This window comes from Phaethon aethereus (genome assembly GCF_964289735.1).
Source record: "Phaethon aethereus genome assembly, chromosome: 6".
Lineage (NCBI taxonomy): Eukaryota > Metazoa > Chordata > Aves > Phaethontiformes > Phaethontidae > Phaethon > Phaethon aethereus.
In genome coordinates, this window is record NC_138580.1 from 30,846,341 (window position 1) to 30,865,808 (window position 19,468).

At 41.7% G+C, this 19,468-nt stretch overlaps 1 protein-coding gene and 1 pseudogene across 5 annotated transcripts in view; both read right to left on the reverse strand.

Annotated features, from left to right (window-relative positions):
* Positions 1–612: 612 nt before the first annotated feature.
* On the reverse strand, positions 613–9,414 carry BZW1 (basic leucine zipper and W2 domains 1; the record flags this gene model as incomplete). 4 transcript variants are annotated; one of them, XM_082001788.1, is made up of 11 exons in its annotated part: positions 613–644; positions 904–1,026; positions 1,931–2,069; positions 2,394–2,540; positions 2,894–3,064; positions 3,183–3,292; positions 3,832–3,967; positions 4,242–4,307; positions 4,565–4,659; positions 7,053–7,229; positions 9,341–9,414. In XM_082001788.1, 11 exons carry the CDS (start codon positions 9,402–9,404, stop codon positions 613–615), a joined length of 1,260 nt encoding a protein of 419 aa, XP_081857914.1. The 4 variants fall into 4 exon arrangements, with proteins under 4 accessions (XP_081857914.1, XP_081857913.1, XP_081857911.1 ...); XM_082001787.1 differs by having other exon boundaries at positions 1,931–1,982; positions 2,505–2,540; positions 9,341–9,404; XM_082001785.1 differs by having other exon boundaries at positions 2,033–2,069; positions 9,341–9,404.
* A 100-nt stretch (positions 9,415–9,514) lies between these two features.
* The window catches only part of LOC309406409 (aldehyde oxidase 2-like), a 35,409-nt pseudogene continuing 25,455 nt past the window's right edge, over positions 9,515–19,468 (reverse strand). Inside the window, exons 17-24 of the transcript in view lie at positions 17,774–17,877; positions 16,740–16,857; positions 15,938–16,057; positions 15,542–15,594; positions 14,869–14,983; positions 13,789–13,854; positions 12,299–12,455; positions 9,515–10,708 (exon numbers count right to left, since the gene is read on the reverse strand). The product of the transcript in view is annotated as an aldehyde oxidase 2-like (transcript). The remainder of the gene's footprint in view (positions 10,709–12,298; positions 12,456–13,788; positions 13,855–14,868; positions 14,984–15,541; positions 15,595–15,937; positions 16,058–16,739; positions 16,858–17,773; positions 17,878–19,468) is intronic.

Sequence of the window (19,468 nt, forward strand, 5' to 3'; positions counted from 1 at the left end):
GGACACCGAGCTCCCAGGAGCAGGGCAGCTGCTTCACCCAGTGCTTGGGACAGAGGATTGCTTTATGCTGGAAGTTTAGTAAAGAGATGACAAGGTCCTTGGGGAGGGAGACAGGCACCTGTGAAAGGGGTTTATTTGGTGCCACCAGTATGGACTGAAGTGTCACACCGAGTTACCACACAATCCATGGCCTCTTCCCTTTGGAGGCTTCTTACAGTTTAATTTGCAAACAGAACTACCATAAATCTCATTCATCATATCATGTCTACTCAAATAGAGAGAGAAAACCCAAGGGGTAAAATGGATTTCATTGTGGAAGGCCTTAAATTACATTATTACAGTAGAAAATACAGGAGGTAGAGTATAACTGAAAAGGACAAATGCAGGTTAAGAGTCAAATCTACACTAGCTCCTGTAAGCTACTTAAAACATGGTTTTAAAAACTAAACCCAGTATTTCAATAACTATAGAAAACAGTTAAAATAAATTGCCATGAGAGCCCTTATATCATGCTTGATATAGGGAGGTAGGATGTAAGAATTGGAAGGACACATGAGACATGACACTTATCTACAGCTCCTGTTTGCTTTACTGAGGACAGAGTTTCACAGGTCAGTCACCCTCTTCAGCTTCAGACTCCGACTCTGCAACAGAGACACCTTGTCAGCAGGCTGCCAGCAGGTCAGCCCCCCGCAGCCCTGGTCCAGCCCCTGCCCTGCAGTCCGCACAATGGCTGCCGTTAGATCTGCATGGGTTTCACCAGCAAGCATTTCTAGCCAGTATGGGGGGTACACGTATTCTCAGGGGGGCAACCAACAGCCCCACCGCCTCCCACCACAAGGCATGATTGCATTAAGGTTCCCAAACGAACAAGCTAACGTTCTGAGCTAGGCTGATCGTTACCTTCTTCAGCATTCTTGAGCCATTCAACAAACTTTTTCATTTGCTCCAGAAAAACGCTCTTCCCTTTTGCAAGATGCGCATCTTTATACCACTTCAGGATGGGTTCTTCACTCAGAACTTCAGCTGTAAGATGTGCAAGAGCAGTATTAACACAGCAAACCACTGAATATCACTTACTGAGTACCCCTGGCTGGCAGCCTTTACTCCTTCCCTGGGTATGGCTGGACAGCCCAAAGCTAGCGTTCCAAAATTCAGAGCACCACGCATGGGGGTTTGGCTGCTGGGGGTTTCCCAAGCACCCAACTAGGAGCTGTGCTTTCCCTCCCACTATTTCAATATATATTTCAATATATATATGGAAATACTTGAGTATTTCATAGGTATTTGAGATGACATCCTCTAAGTAAAGCTTTAGTCAACTGCTAAGAACAGATGCACATTCTTTAAAGCCTAAAGTACACCACAGGAAGCATTTAATCGGTTTTTTAGATTTTACAAGTGCAATATAATCTTCAGTTTAACAAGTTTCCTTATGTTCCTGTGGTGTTTCCACAGGTGCACAGCATGCTTTTTAGTAAGACCATTTAACAGCCTACCACATCCCAGGACACCTTGATGTCTCCAGCTCTGGCTGTTCAGAGTCAGTGTTCAGAGAGAGAACTAAGAAGAATACAACCATGTATCTTTCCCTAACTTAAAAGGGCCAAAGAAAGAGCCTTAAAATGTAAATTTAGCTTTTGATCTACCACAACTCTTAACATCTAGTAGACAGGCAGCATCCTTGTCTAGAGGAGTACTTCCCCATTTGCCAAGGACAGCCACATTCACCTTGGCATTTTACTGCTCCATCTTCGCAAACAGAAGGTAGAAAATTTTTCAGCTCATTAAATGCAAAGTATCAGTAGCACTGATCTCCCAAAAGGACTTACCAGGAGTGAAGCATTCTGCAAATAATAGGCTTTAAAAAAATCTCACAGCTAACAACCAACCTCACAAACCCCCAAAACTACAAACCCACAGGAGTTACCTTTATAGAAGAGCACCACTATTTTCTGGAAGGCCTTCATGAAGTGAATGTTGTCATAACAATACTCCTGAATCTTCAACAGAAGAGTCAGCTCTGACTGACCTTGGGTAGTAAAGGCAGCGAGTAGAGGGCTGTATTGCTGTAACAGGAACAACCAGTTGGCACACGCAGGGCACGTCACACTTACTGCCCGACTAGACTGGTTTCATGCAGTTTCCATCAGCCACTGCCGAAACATTTCCACTCCCTGCCCCAGCCCAAGTGCTTCTACAGAAGCCATGCTGCTTTTGCCTCAGTAACTGGGACTCTTAACACCACAGTTACAAGGGGAGGAATTCCCCGTCTAATGCTGTCTCAGCATTAGGGGGTTTGTAGGTTTAACTCATTTAAAAGGGAGCTGGAGACAAAGAGAAGCCCAAGCCCTACCCAACAGGTACAGAAGTCCGTACTTAAGTTACAGTACCTTCAAGTGCTTAATGGCTTGCTCGGCTACCAGCTCCTCCTTTTTGTTCCATTCAACTGTGCTCATTACGCTTGACCAGATTATGGCTACCACAGTCTGTTCCGAGATGTTGTTTTTCTTCATCTCCTCCTTCACGTACAGGATTATCTGCCAGTCAGAATAAAAGACTCAGCATACAGGCCACATATGACACTAAGCTAAATTAAAATCTTCCATTCTAAAGACAATCCAGAAGATTTCAGAAGCACAGACAACCCCCTTAATCATACAGCAGGATTCAGGACATGAAAGAAAGACTACAAAGCTAATAACAAAACACGCTGGTCCTAACTTTAATTCTTAGTGAGGGCTAGGTGTTTAAATTCAGTATTTAATTAGGCATATATCTTCGTATTAGTATTAGATGCTATTTTATTTCAGGTAATTTGAGCTAAGTTCCTACAGAAAAAAGAAAGAAAAAACCCAAAGCACCTACACCTTGTCCGCAGACAAATACCTACATCCTTGAACGGATCTCCCCGTGACATCTGCTCCTGAAGTTCTTTCTGCAGCTCCTTCCGAGCTCCTATGGTTTGCTGGTTCCGAACATACTCAGAAAGTTCTTTTAGTCCTGCTTCAGTGAAGTACTTGGAGAAGTGTTCAACACTTTGTTTGTTGGCTGGGAAGAGTTCCTGAAAACAAAGTTTAAAACAACACTTTCACAAAAGAAATGCGTGTTGAGTACTTTGCTGGTAAATGCTATTACAAAACTGGCTTAAGTAGTAAATCAGTAATTTCAGTGGTACTCACCATCAGCCTGTTATCCATGTTTACTTTACGAAGACTGACAGCCACTGCATTAATATCTTTCTCATTTATCCATGATTTGAACAGCTTGACTGCAAAAGCTGCAGAAACACCTGTGCAATAGGAATAGCAATATTATTACTGGAATTCAAAACAAAGGCTCCTAGTTTGTCAGAGACCTGCTCAAAGCAGCAGCAGCTGTGCTCAGAGGCAGCCCCTCTGCCTGCGGACACTGTAGCCTCCGGCACATGGGACTTTTCTCACCGCTCAGCATTGTGAAGGCTTCCCTGTACTAAATTCAACTCTCCTTGCTGTGATTTAAGAAGCCACCTAAAGACACAGCTTCTGCATCCTGAAAGGTCCCCCTCCAAAATACAGTACCGCCTTGCTGGGCAACACTAGTGACAGCAGCCCCCAGTGCCATGCAGGAAGTCCTACGCACAACTTTCCTGAAAAGACTAGTTTTCTAAAGTCTTTAGCAAGACCTTGCAGGTTGTGAGGCAGCATGTTTACCTTTGCTAATCCCATAGTAAATCTATCACCAGATGAAACTATTGACCTACAAGGGTGTACTGGCATCACAATTTCCACCTACTTGTCATGGTTCTGTCCACACCACCCTTCCCTAAAGGAGGAGTTGGGCAACACTTACCTTCTTTAACCAAGTTCTCATTGTAAAGACTGTTGAGAATGGATGCATTAAGTGTGCCATTGGCTAGCAGAATACCCGTCAACATGGCCAGTTTGTTCCGCTCAGATTCTGAGAACCCCTTCAGGAACAGCAGCAACTGCAAGAGGAAGTAAGACGAATTGCTATAAAACTACTATCTCTCACTAAAGTTTGGCTACTGCTTCCATGTTAGGAAACTTTTGTCTCAATCAAGCTCTTCAACTAGCAGAAGCACTAGATCACTGGTAGTCTTCTCCAGTAGTCATACAAGCTAGCTGTTCTTCTATTAACAACTTAAGCTTTCCATTTTAATAATCCATTGTATGATATAACTCCACTGTATAGCAGAATTTGAAGGTTTATTTTCAGCTTGATAAGGACCGACTCCATACCTTTTTGACTTCATCTTCAAAGCCTTTCTCCAGGTACTTGTAACGCCTGATTAGCTTGTTAAAAACCTAAAAAGATACAGTGTGTATTATCTTTTTGCTTTGAACTATCATTTAATTACAAATAAAAAAAAAAAAAATCTAACTCAGTAAAGTTTGTCCGAACTCTTTAGAGCACTTTCAGCTTAAGACAGTGCTACTTTACCTCTCTTCTAGTAAGCTTTTTAAAACCAAGCATTATTTTTACCTAAACTTTCAACTACACAAACATTTCATTTTCAACCACTAAACAGTTTCAGTTAAATTGTACTCATTTCAGAACTAACCTGAGCAAATGCTTGCATGGTTTCTAGGTCCTCCTGTGCTGCAAATACACAGACGTTTGTGCGTGTCATGTCATCTGCCAGGGTACCACCTGGGGCTAAAGAAGAGTTTCAGTATTAGTGGTATTACTCCCCAGTGAGAGTACCTAGTAGTCTCCACCACAAGAATTCCAATACCCATAACACAGAATCATAGAATCATTAAGGTTGGAAAAGACCTTTAGGATCAACATGCAACATATTGTCCTTTCATGATGAACTGAGTGACTGAATCACTGAAGACACTCCTACATTTCTGTCTGCTCCACTGCTGCAGTGCAACTTTTAAAATCAGTAGCTTAGGTATGAACATTGAAATATTCTGACCTCCCACTGCTGAACGGATTGGCAACATGTTTTATTTACATATGGATAAGTTAACATGACCATATGAGCTCCTCTTCCCTTAAAGGAAGCTGCTTAATCCTAGCAAGTATATTTTTAGTGTCTGCTGTGATAGTGCTGCTTTGTAAGTGTCTTTTAAGTAACAGAGTAAGTCACAACAGGAGGCGTATCATGTAGAGACACATGTTCAAAATTCAGTGCCCCAGAGATGAGCTTGAGACTTTAGTCTTGAAAGGCACTTCAGCTTTTTAGCTGCTAATTAGAAGATGCTTCTTCACCATTCCTCTTCAGTTTAATACAGGCGTTTGACTGATAGCCAGGCTGCTTCACTGACTAGGGCGAATTCAAGTCACCAACTCCAGTGCCAGAATACCTCATCACCGATTTCTATACCATCCTACATATAAGGGAAATCCTTTTGTTATATATTAGTCAGAAACATGACTTGAAGATGGAGATAAGCATTAGTGGTAAGAATATTAAAATGTGGTAAGGGAACAAGGTACCACTTTTTATTTTGGCCTTGTCTCACTGAAGAGCAAAGCTAGTCTACCTAGCTACTTGTTACAGAGAGGGAGTTGAGTAAAGGACGCCTATAGCACCATTAATGCAGCAATACATTTTTCCCTTCCCCCTCAGCCTTGTTCCTAGAAGGAACACTTCCTAACACAGTATGCAGTGGTTAAGACTTGCATGTAAACCCACAGATTGTAACAATTTGTACGTTAACCATTTTAAGCAGCAATGCTCCATGTGACAGACAGGTTTACTTACTCATGCTACTAGCTCTTTTAACATCAGCAAAAGACCCTCTTGCCAGAAGGAACATGACAGTAACTTCAGTCATACAAAGACTGTTCCAATACACAGCTTTGAGATAAGTGGGCACACTTCATAAAGTCAAACCATTTTGAAAGCCTTGCCTTTCAGCGTCTGAGCAAGTCACCTGCCATTTCTACAGTATCAGTGTGAAGACCACCTGAACACACAACAGATGCATCCTCCCAAACCAGCCACCCCCACTGCAGAACTGCTGTCCACAGTCTGACTGTGGCCCAGAATCAGCTGTTTCTTGCTCTTCCTACTATGCATTTAGGTCATTTGAATTCTGCTTTTGTTACATGACAGAAAATCTTCTGCAACTGTCAAATTTCTCATTTAAGTTCCCCCCCCCAACTACTGCATAACAAACACTAAAACCTAAGACAGACCTTTTCCAGTCTAGGCAGACAAACACAAAGGGTCCTCTTCACAGCCTGTATTTTAAATGGGTCCCTGCCATCTGAACCCCTTCTCATTAAACAGTATTTAGTCAAGCAGGAAATGTAAAGTCTAAACCTAGAAGTATCACTTTTTTTTTTTTTTAATTACTTTTCAACCTCATTTAGCATCATCTGTTTCTTACGTGGTTGGTGAGCATCTGTTCCAATCTTTGCTCTCTACACACAGTGTGCAGATGAGTTTACAAGACTTTTCGTCATCACACTGCACTTCCTCAGTTCCTTGTGTTTTCCACTGATTCGACCACCCTATCATTTCTCACTCCCTGATATCTGCTAAAACCCATGACCTCACCATTGCCAAGAACAAACAATTTGTAACAGCATTTCCAAGATCAAGCACATCAGATTCTTCTGTAAACAACATTACTTTCCAAAATAACAGGGTGGAGTGCACAAAGCACAGGATCGTATCAGAATCTCCCAGGGCACCTCCATTGGCCTTGCGACCACAGACAACACACCTGAAACAAGCATTCATCCATCTCACATCAGCAGAAGAGAACATGACTACAGAGTCAAGATCCACTCCTAGTCAAAAAATAAAATAATCCAATATATTTTCCTGTAAGTCAAATTTTGTACAGTCTACACTTTGAAGAATGCAAACTGACTCAAGCAAAAGTGCAGCAGGGTACACAGAGTATTTCTACAGAAATTGATTGCTCGGTCACTAAGATGGTCAGATAGTTTACCACAGGTAACTTAAACCCTGTTCTACACACTCAATCGGATCTTTAGCAGAGTTTTTACACTGAAAGAAAACAGTGAGCTTTCATTGAGTCAAGCGAATAAAGGCTGAGAGCAGCCCCATCAAAGGGACTTACCCAGCATTCCACCAGCCACCAGGATGTCAAACAGCGTTTCTGCATAGCGGCGATAGTCAAGTTTTGCGCCAGAAGCATCAAGAAACTTTGCTACTGCCTCCAAGTCAGTGCCAGTTTCAGTTAAACCTTGAATAATACAGTCCTGGAACTGAGTAGGGTCAAACCTCTCTTTTTCATCTGTAAAGACAAAGCATTGAAATAAAGTTGCCACACGCAGCTGTTTGGTTTGTAAAGTCTGACAAGTTATTTAAAAAAACAAAACAAAACAAAACTTGCACCAGCAAGCCTGAAGTTAAACACAACTGAGATCATTCCAGTCTTCCAAGACAACTGGAATTAATTAGCACAAATAGCAATTTAACAGTGTAGCCTAAAATGAATTTCAATGGCCAATATAGCAGTATGAAATTTTACTGCTTTCACTCCCCTATTAAGTCAAGGGCAGGGGAAAGGCTATCGAAAGCTAAAACATTCCTTAGTTACCTCTAACTGAATTCTTACAGTACTTCAACTGCAAAGAACCGTTGTTTGTTATGATAAGTTGGCTCTAATAAAGCTTATCTGAGTTCTTAGTTTGATTCTTATACCCCTGTTCACATGTTAGATCACTCTTTCCCTCCACAAAGAGGCATAGCTACATGCTGGAAGGCAATTCTTAATATGCACCCCTACAGTTTTGCACATTTGACTCCATTACTCATGTTATATTTCAGCCCTCTGGGCCTCTCACCATTTTGGATGAAATATTCTGAATGAAATGCTGCACACCATTGTCATGTTAGGGCCAACTGACAGTACTTGCTTTTTGTCTGTAAAGACCATCTCCTCCTCTTAATATGGAGTTAAATGAGTCTGAAGCAACTGCTTTTCCTCAAGTGCCTGGGGAAAATGTAGAAATCTTAAGTAACTTCTTAGTCTTAAATAAATACTAAATGATGGACTATAATTGAAGATCTATTTAGCATCCTTTGATGTTGTTAAAGCAGAACACGTGCGTCTTCACATCTGAGATACATCAGCTGATCATAGCCTTGTCTTCGCTATAGTTAATACACAACAAATCCACCCCTGTAACTAATAGAAAGCTTTAAGTGGAACAGGTCTTCAGCTTTAGTCATGTCAATTGACCCCCAGATTATGCAAACCATGACAGGGAAAGCTTCCAAAGAAGCAGAACTCAGCTACAAAGCTTATTTTGAGTGCTGTCTACAACAGCTTAGCCAGTTTTCTTAGCATCTGTTAGTAACCCTTCTGCAAGGGGCATGCTAGTGTCTTTACATTCAATGCAAGTATCAACGTGTTGGTAACAGTTGGGTGGAAGCCTGGAAATACTGGATCAGTTATTTTCCAGGACAGATCCATGAAGGTCACTGTTACCACAGAGCTGCCTGGAAGCCAAATGAGACTAAAACCCAGGATACCAGTATTTCATCTGCTGGACAGACTAAATCCAACTCTCTCACTGCAACAATTTCTCAAGGTACTTTTACTTTAACATGAAAATAGGTTCAGTAAGTGAACATGTACTTCTGTACAAGTTTATTACTATTTCTGTATGTACAGCATGCTTAGTGTTGTCAGTTTGAGCTGCAACACTGCTAGCATATTAATAAAACAGTATTAAACAGAAACTCTAAGAGCTGTCCCCACTTCCTCCTTAAGTTTGAGAAAACATCACCAAAATACTAAATTACTCATCACACCTCTTCAGTCATCAACTCTTCTTATGGCAGTAACTATGCAGAGAGAGATATGCACTTCCACATCCCACACTTTGGGGTTTTTTGTTTGGTTGGGGAGGGTAGTGGTGTTTAGGGTTTGTTTTTTTAATTTAAATCAGGTATTCTTATAGCATTACAGGGGCAATGCAACTTTGATCCACCAGCTAACACTGAAATTCCTACTAGGTTAGATGCTCCTTTGATGTATGTATTAACCTGCAACAAGCCTGTGCTAGAGTTCCACTGTAACTCAGGAGTACTAGAGATTTCTGCTTTCAGGCTAAACACATGTACTACAGTTCTAGAGTAACTTTCTCTTCAGCCAAGGTTATCATAGTAAATTCACCTGCAATTCTTACTGCCAAATATTTTTATTACTACAGAGAACATTCTAGCACACAGAGTTAGCCTCAAGACTTTGTATTGCACATGGTCTCATTTAAAAAATTTACAAGAAGAGCATACAGGCATTAGCCTGTTTATTGACAGAAACCGACTTTGCACTGGGGGCCACGCACACAGCACCGACAGCAGGTACCAGCAGCATACGCACTGCGGCTAGCTTACCTCTTTTTCTAGTTTTAAAACGCTGGCCTGATAGCGTCGGCTTCTGCGGCTTTTGATTATTCATAAAAGACACCCTGCAAGGAAGCAGAAACACTCCTCAGGACGCTGACGATGGCGCCTGCCCGCCCCGCCGGCCCCGCCAGCTCCACCGCCGCTCCCAGCCCGGCCTCCCCCTCACGGCGGCCGCTCCCAGCCCGCCCTGCGCCGCGTTGAGGCGGCGCCGCCCGACCCCGCGCCGCGGCCGCACGCGACCGCGCCGCTCCTCCTTCCCTTCCCCGGCCTCCATTTTCCCCGCGGCACAGGGCCGCTAGCGGGGAGGCGCCGGCCCCCGCCCCGGCTACCCGGCACGCACCGGGCCTCCCCAGGCGGAGGCGGCGGCAGGGCGTTGGCGAGACCTGCGCGGAGCCGGGGCCTGCGCGGTGCCCGGTGCGGCGGCGGCGCCCCTCTGCACAGCGCGGAGGGGGCGGCTTTGTTACCGCCGTGCTGCGGGGCCCGTCCGGGGCAAGATGGAGAGCGAGCCTCCCCACCGAGTGTGCCGTGGCCATTACGGCCTGGCCTGGCGGCATCCGGCCACGCCGCCAACCGCCTCCCATCGGCGGCGCACGGCGGCCGCCCCCTGCCCAGGCCCCTCTCCTCACCGACTTTAAGGCAGAGAGAAAACGCCCGAGCGGCCCGGAGCGGAGACGGGCGCGAGCAGCAGCGGGAAACAGCGACGGCGGCGAAAGCTCTCCGAGCGGAACCAACGCGAGAGGAAGAGGGGACGGCCGCTCTCCGCTCCGCCCCGCCCGGGGCAGACCATCCCGCTCCGCCGGAGAGGACGGACGGAGAGAGAACGGCTGGGGAAGCGGGCCGGGCTTCCCCGGGGCCGCCTCCTCTCAGCCGCCCAGCAGCCGACCCTGCGCCGCGGACCCACCGGCGCCTCACGATCCCCTGCCCGAGGCGCTCCCGCCTCCCCGCCAGCGGGGCTGCTCGTCTGATCTCCCTCCCCGGCAGTGAGCGCGTCCTCGTCCCCACGCCCTCGTGATTTACCGTCAGGCGCAAGTAAGACGCCTGGTGCCCCCCCCCCCGCCGGCGGTGTGCGTGGGTCAGTCCATCGGGTGGAGCGCAAAACCGTCGCGCAGCAGGTGGCGGGACCAGCGCCGCGCGGGCGGCGCGCTGCCCGGGGCGGGGGGCGGTGGCGGGCAGCTGCCGGCGCAGTGCGCGCTCCCCATGTCTGCCATCGGAGATGAAGCTGTTCGACAATAAGCTGATTTCCAGTAAAAGGACTGTTTCTTTGCCTGCAAAATGCGCAAAGGCTGATGCTTGCCAGCACTGTGACAGTTGTATTTCATAAATTTGACTGCAGTAACACGCAGTCCATTTCCCAAGCTGCTCAAAAAAATATGTAATTTGTTTTTTCCGAGGTAGTAATTAAATATTCAATGACATATTGATCGGATGTGCAAAAACGGGAAGCCTGTGTGATCAGGCAAACAGCAGTAGGTGGATGAACTAGTAGGATATCAGCATATTAATTACGATGCTAAGGAAGACAACCTCAGAAGTACCCAGGGTGAAAACTGGGCCCCATCAACATCAAAAGGTGTTTTGCTATTAAATTCAATATTTTAAGATTTCATTCCTAATCTTAGAATTATTTGTTCAGCAGAAACATGGCTTTTGAAGAGGAAAAGGCCATAAGAATATGGAGTGGATTTTCTCCTGGAAATCCCTATTCTTTTGCATACTGGTTTTGGCTGGGATGGAGTTACATTTCTTCATAATAGCTAGTATGGGGTTGTTTTTTTTTATTTCTGCTGAAAACAGTGTTGGTAACACAGGGATGTTTTCGTTATTGCTGAGCAGGGCTTGCACAGAGTCAAGGCCTTTTCTGCTCCTGCTCCTCACACCGCCCCACCAGCAACTAGGCTGGGGGTGCACAAGAGGCTGGGAGGGGACACAGCTGGGACAGCTGACCTCAACTGACCAAAGGGATATTCCATACCATATGATGTCATACTCAGCATATAAAGCTGGAGGAAGAAGAAGGAAAGGGGGTACGTTCAAAGTGGTGCCATTTTGTCTTTCCAAGTAACTGTTACGTGTGATGGAACCCTGCTTTTCCTGGAGATGGCTGAACACCTGCCTGCCGATGGCAAGTGGTGAATGAATTCCACCCCTTATTTTGCTTTGCTTGTGCACACGGCTTTTGCTTTACCTATTACACTGTCTTTATCTCAACCTGTGAGTTTTCTTACTTTTACCCTTCCGGTTCTCTCCCCTGTCCCACTGGGGCCCAGTGAGCTGGGGCTGAGCTGCCTACTGGGGTTGAACCGGGACACTCTGTCATACCTGCTTTAGATTTGAGGTTGGAACAGTGGGCAGTCCTGTCTTTTAGTAGCCAGAGGCCTACACGTCACTTTAATTCCCCTTATATTTTTGCTTTTATTTTAAGTCTATGAACAGTGCTTAATTCTAGTAGTGGGTGCCTCTTCAGAAGACGATGTACCCTTAAAACAGAAAGAATGGTGCTCTGCCATGGTTAATGGAAGAACTGGACTCTATTCCCATACCTATCATAGGTTTCCTGTGAGATTCCAGAAGGTAACTTAATCTCTTGTTGCATGACTTTTCTGCCTTTAAAAAGGATCATAGTATTTCCTTGTTCCATCTTTTCTCCTGTCTAGGCAGTTTAACCTCAAGATAGACTCTTTTGCTTTTGATGCATAGCACAACACGTAGGTACAAAAAAGTTCAGTTTTGATTAGTGTTTCTAAGTGCTACTATAATACCAATAAATCATAGGAAGAAAATTAGTCCAAAAAGTTAGAACATCAGTGTTTCACCTTTTAAGTACAATTTGTTCCATAGCTAAAACTGGAATTATTTGTGGGGGGGTAAGTCTACTATGCACTACAGTCACTTTTTTGCAGCAGAATCAGCTGGTGTGCTTGTAAATAGTAAGTTTGGCGTGTTTACCTTGGAAGAATAAATAGCAATTGATTTGCATGAATTTGGCAGTAAATAGACATGGAACTGCTCAGGAATGTCACAGATGGCAGGGACCTCATATGTATCTGGGCCAAGAGTGGTCTGCTCTTCTGAGGAAAAGTAGATGAATGAAGGACCCTTCAATCTAAGCAAAGAAAAAAAAGTAAACTTTTACATATAATTCAGTCATTTTCAAAGATAAAAACATATAGACAATTAGACTTTCTTTCTAAGAGTACACATGAACTGGCATCTTTCCTTCCAAAACTGGAAATTAGCCAACATAGACCAAAATAGGACCAAGCTGTCCTCATCTGACCTGTACAAATATTTTAATTGGCTCAAGTTCTACTCTTCCTTATTCCTCACTAAACTCACTGTAACTAGTACAGTTACCTTTGATTCACTTTGGCAAAATTGAGAGCTGAGTCAAATCCACTGACTTCAAGATTATTGCTCACAGGAACTCCAGTGAGGAGATACTTGTCCAGGTACTATGACATAAATAGCCTGCTCAATCTGATATTTGCTTAAAAACATTTGCAGGTAGCTAAAGAAATTTCTTGTAGAGAAAAACATCTCAGACCCAAATAGCTGATAGGTTATAACAGGCCAGTCTGAAGTAGGAAGGAACAACTGCTGAGTAGATACCTGGGCTATGACAGTGGTGATGTAAACACTGGTGCAAGTGCATAGAACTGAGCTGCTAAGAAAGAATGATTTGACAAATTTGGTAATTCTTGAATGTGCAAAATGAACATAACCTTTTAGGCAAAAGGCAAGTATATGAAGATGAGCCTGTAATAGGATAAATATGCAGGATAAGAAAGGCTCTTAAATTTAGGTCATATTTTAGGAGCATTTCCTTTGACTCTGCTAAGAAATTACAAATATTTTTTACACTATGAGTTAACCACCACTTTCTTATTTACAAACTATTAGTGAGTGACACCACTTTTGTCACTATTCAATTTGTCTGTAGGTATAGGTAGTTGAATTCATAATACAAAGCTGTGGCTATAACAGAACTTTAAAGAAAGGTCTGTTTCATGTCAATAGCTTTTCCAATTACATTTTAATTTCCTATCAGAGCTGAAATCAACAGTGCTCTGCAGCTGGTTAAGATTTAGCCCTCAGTCTTACTGACTAAGTCTAGGGTAGAGTAAATGGATCAGGAAAAAGTCATGAGGAGATTCAGGGTGCTAATCCTGCAAGACATTTCCAAAGTCTGTTGGATCTGCTTTTCTCATCACTCCTCAGAAGATGAACAAGAAGTAGAAAACTTAATCTAGTATCATTTATAGCTGCAGATAAAACCAAATACTAGTACATCTGTCAGTCGAACATCCTTGAGTGTTAATGAATAGTGTTTCATAGACTTTGGTGGCTATTAAGTTGACCAATAACAGCAGTCATTTAGACACACAGAGGAATGTTTGCTAACATCTAATATAAAGAAAAACTATGGAAGTTCATACCTGTCCTATATTTAGAGCTGGATTTATGCTAAAACAGGCATTCATGACAATGTCTGTTCTGATATTCTGTTAAACAATAAAAGGTGTTATAAAGTTATATTTAAAATACACAACAACGAAGAGGTCCTAAACAGTATATAGTCTCACCCATGAAAGATGTGTCATCACAAGTATTATAAATTTATTCTGAAACATGAAAGCTACTCAGGACAGGCTGTGTTGATGGAGAGTTCATCTAGATAGTGCATTTTTGGTGGTTGTCTGAAACTTGGAATATCATGTGCACATCCCATGAGTAACAGGATGATCATTAATTCAAGAATGGCTTTGTTGCTTGTTCTCCTATAGAATCTGAATTGCCTTAAGTGATATTTAGCCACTTCCTATGCTTTGCTGTGATGGCGGAAGCACAGTCACCTGAACAGAAGTTCCTTATGTAGAGGAGGGGACAGGGAAGAATGTCTATTGGGCTGTTCTTATATAAGGTCCAGTGGCTTCTCCTCATAAATCTGAGCCTGGTGTAGTTTGAAGAGGTTCACAGACTCCAGTGATTTTGGAGTCTAGCTCCACATGGGCTACTAGACATGTGGCAGTCACTGCAGCCGAATGTAGCCAGAAGACATGGGACTGGTCTCCATACAATGCTGCTGAGAGCTGTCTCTGCACTAAATCCCCTTTGCAACAGGTCATGTTAAGTGACTGTGGCTTCCTTTGTTTTAAATGTAACTCTATTAAAAAGGGGACTGTAACTAATGATATGGTCTTGTTCAGAAGGTCTAACTGAATTTCAAAGCCATCATATATGGTAGAAACATTAGACCTTTATTTTCTGCTGTTCTCATAGTGTTTCTTATTCTTCTGGTTACCAGAAGACTTCTATCACAAGAACAGGGTGAACAAATTATATTGTGAAGGGCACTATAGCCATTTATTGTTCTGCTGGCGTTTTGTTGAGTACGTCTAACAGACTACGTCTCTCTTCTTAGCCAAAAGAAGCAAAAGAAAAAAAAAAAAAGAAAGTAATGATGGTGGGAAATTCACCCAACTCTACTTCAAGTTCATTGTATTTTTTGACATTACCTTGTGGGCTCCTGTCAAACAGTCGATTTCTACTTCAGAACATGCAACTCCAAACAGAAAATGTGGGAACACATAGCCTTTCTTTGTGTCCCAGTTCATGTTTGTAACATAACCTCTGGAGGAAGAAAGAACATCCATCAGATTAGATTAATTTGGTCAAGATACCCCCCTCCATCTATCCTTGTCCTCACTGTTGAGACTACTACAGGGATCATACAACATGATATATCATAAGCTCTCTAAGCTAACTATTTCCGTAAGATCTCTGTAGTCAAAGACAATCTAGGGTGTAGCACCACTGATAAATATATGTTGTGTGGGATAGTTTGGGAGGATAGGAGAGTTGCAAACTATGATGGCCATGGAACAAAATTCCTTGTAGGCTTCCTGTGTCCTACTGTAGTTGACCTTGGAGAAGACTTTGTGCATCAGCTATCAAACTAGCCAGCCAAGAATATCAAGTGCTTCTGATATCAATATGGGTTGAAGAGAAGAATGCCTCTTGTCTAAACACTGCAGTCTCTGTTCCAGGCAACTTCTTAACGATTTGTGTGCTGCACCTGATATGGCCTTGAGAAGGTTGAATGTGGACATTTTTATCCTTCCTGCAACTTATTGACAAAGTAGCATCTCCGATGTCGAGAAATTAAAAAAGACTAATGGTTTTCCTTACTTGAAATAGCCAGTAGCTGAAAGACTGATTCTTTGCCTGTGAGCCTCTCTGATCTGCAAAATTTCTACTCATTATTACAGAGAGAAAATTAAAAATTGTTTATCTCATATTTAAAGTGAAACTTTAAGAAATAATTTTAAAGAAAAAGGAGCCCTGAGTAAGAGCTTTACATTCCCTTGTGCCCTGGACAAGTCTTTAAGGAGGGACACATTGCAAAATCTCTAAAGTTGGCCAGATTTATCAGTTGCACCACTTGCTTTTACACTGTTTCTTCCCCTTCTCTTCTCCAGTTTACTTCACACAGGGAGGTACCTACCTTTCTTTAGAACAATGGCAGCTTCCACTCTACATTCATGGGTTCATCATAATTTAATAGTAAGAAACAGAGACATTTACCCAGTCTTTCTATTTGCCATTAGGATTGTCCCTCTGTATAGGGCCCAGACGCTTCCAAAAGATCCTAGGAAAGAAGAAGGTTGGGGACCATCGACCAACCCACAAAACTGAATCTATCTGCTGTTTTCAAAGCAATACAAGCTCTTTCTTGGTGAAGTTAGTCTGTTAAATTCATTCTAAGGGCCCTAACTCTGTTCATTTACCTACAGTTTCTTTACTCTGCTAACTGCCAGCTAGAAACCAGCACTTTGCAAAGAGTGGCATTGCCATCTGCTCTAATGTAACTGAAGTCTTCACATACCAGATTATCACTGAAACCATCAACAAAAAGAAGATAAAGGACCTGACTCTCCTCCTGTTTTCGTTTACTAGATAGAAAACCACTGGCTTGAATGATTTATTACAAACTAAATGAAAGCAGAATTGGTCCCAAAGCAGTTAAGTGGATAAGGATGTTTCAATCTGATTATTAAAAAAAGGACCTGAAATATACCTTATGCTAAATTTTCCTTTAAGCTGTGTTTAAATACAGAATAAAGTGAAGATCCATAAATTTATCTAGTGGCAAAAACCACCTCATTTTTAAATCTTACACAGTAAAGCCAAAAAAGTGACCCTTTTAAACAGTGTTCTGTAATTTGCCTTGCTTTAAACTATGCCTATAAAATAAACTAGCAAGAGAGATTTTGAGATAAATGAACTGAAAGCTGCTCAAAACCAAAACAAAATTATGAATCCTCAGAGGGATATTCATTATTCAGCAGAACCACTGACTATGTGAAAAAATGTTAATAAGTCTAACCTGGACTGCTCTTGCATTGATTTCCATTTTGGCTCATCCTGCTGTGTATTTGCCATTAGGAACAGGTCTGCTTGTTTCACAGAAGTGTGTATATAACAGCGGTATCTTCAGTTCATGACTGGCAATCTGTGATAAAAGTAAACAAAAAGATATTCAGTCCCACTTGAAGATGCAATCTCAAGAATTCATCATGCCATTAATCTCTCTTTATATATACACACACACAGATAAATGACCTAATTAAACAGTAATACTATGACTAGGACAAATGCAGAAGTCTTCCTTTAGCAATTATTCTGTAAAACAAATACTTTATAAATAAATAATAGAAGAAAAGATAAAACAATACAATGCAATACTGTATGTTTTGCCTTTAATTAATTGCTCTCTCTTATCAGGTTTTGGTTACATACAGAATACTTTTAATCAACTTTAAAAAACAATGAATCATTCTCCCTTATGGAGTTTCAAATCTTATCTGTATGTTTTATTTTCTGTCTCATTTGAAGTGGCTTTGTAGTTTTTGTTCACACTTTATTGTTTTTCACAGTGTTCTAATATTTAGATGTTCATTCAGCTCATTTTGAAGGAGTGGTCTCATTTTAGCTCCAAAACGACCTATTTGGCACGTAGTTTTGTTTATCACTGTTTACACCAGAAGTGCATAAAAACTAACTGATGTTATCATTGGTGTTGGATATATTACAAAGTTAAATTTTCAGCACTCTAACTCCCTCTGCAAAAAAACATTGGGTCATTTTTGCATGTGCTTTCTGTGCCTTAGCTACCTTGATAACAGTGATGTTACCACAAAGATGTTCATCTCCTTTACAGGTCTTGAAAGATCATTTTGATTATAGCTTATATTTTTCCTAAGTTTTGTCTTCATCAGTAACTCAGAAGCAACAACCCAATATTAAACTTACTTAGTTTTCTTATGTCTATAGAATTTGTCTATTGCACTTCTTAGTGCCATTCATCCTTTTGGCTCAGTTATCTTTCTTGTTGTATTTTGTTTACCCTCAGATGCTAACTCACTCAAGTGTAACATCTTAGTATGAATTCCTTGTTGCAGTTCAATTCCACCATGAGTGACTAGCACAGACCCATCCATATAGTGATGGATGAGAGCTCCAGCCTAAAGAAACGCCACAGAAACTTGGTAATTTTCTTACTGCACTGAACAGTGGTGCGTAAGAAAAAGAACAAGGCAAAGACAGATTTAATTCACAAGAATCAGTGTATTATTAAAAGGGAGTGGAAATTCTCCAGCAGTCTGACAATAACAGACAATAAACAACAATAACAACAATAAACTTCACTGCTCTAAGATAGGCTAGACTCTAAATGAGCTAGTAGTTATTCACAGGAGTTCTTCAGGGATCATGGTAATCAGTTCAAATAACAGAAAAGCATATTTTTCTTCTCTTGAAATTGGGCGAATTAAGAAAGAACATGCTGGCTCTAGTTATAATGTGCATGTAGCCCCAGATACTATTCCCTCCTCATCCACAATAAGAGGAGGACAGAACTGTATTTGAACCTGGAATCAAAGGCATTTTGGGTAGGTGGCAAGGTATCTCCTACTACAAACTTCTACAGAATCTTTCTTTTAGAACAAATAATAGCAGAGTTGTACTCCTGTTTTTCTGAAGATGAGCTATTAGTGCTAGTCCTTTTTGTTTGCATGTATCCATACAGGATAATAACAAACTGATGTTCATGGTATATAATTCTGATGGAGCGATGACACAACTGCTCTTCCATTCTGTCTCATAGGCTGTCAAGAGAATGGCTTAGAATGTGATTCACTTTCTGTTCATATTTTGGAGCAGCCTTGTGTCAATAAATAGCTATCTTAAACAGGGGAAATGCAAGAAGCTGATGGGAATGGAAGTACTGAACTTTCATTCATGGTAAAATCAGGAACAAATAATTTCCCAAGGAATGATGATGAAAGAAATGAATCCCATACAAGCCATCCACTCCTATGAAGGAAGAAGTGAATATGAAAGAGAACTAGAAATTCTGTAAAGAGACATTTTGCTGTAGCCATGCAATCAGCTATCAACATTCAGAGAGCAAACAGTAGAGTCCAAGTGTTGTGAAATACAGTGCCTCTGGGACATCTTTTTATTTGTTATTAATTCTACATTGAGAAATAATGGTAATGTGATCTCTTTGGTGCCAACTTGTGACGTCTGCCATCAGATAACATTTTGCTGATGTCAGAGTCTTAGCTGCCAGATACAAGATTAAACAATAAATCTATTCTGTAAGACTTAGTTCTAGATTTTTGGAAATTCAATGCAATGCCTGAGCTTTATTTTGAAGGTTTTGGTGGAATGTAACTATTATTTATGTCTTTTTTTGACCTTTTGTATCAGAAGAATTGTGATCCCTAGATTCAATGTTTCTTTACCACGAGAAAATTGTTGGGTGAAATATAGTAATGTCTCTCTGAGCTCTTAATCTACAAACTTGTGCAGAAACAGTCAAGAGATGGAATGAACAACTAACATATGAGTCACATGGATTTACTTCTTCATGCATTGTACGCTCATAAACAAATAACAATGTTTGTTCATTTAACCTGAAACTCATTTGAAAGAATTTTTGGTTCAAGGCATGAATTTAAAAAAAAAAAAAAAAAATCAGAACTGGAAAACAGAGTGGGTTTTGCTTAATGTAGTTAAGCAACTCATGCAGTTTTTGCAGTTATTGCATTT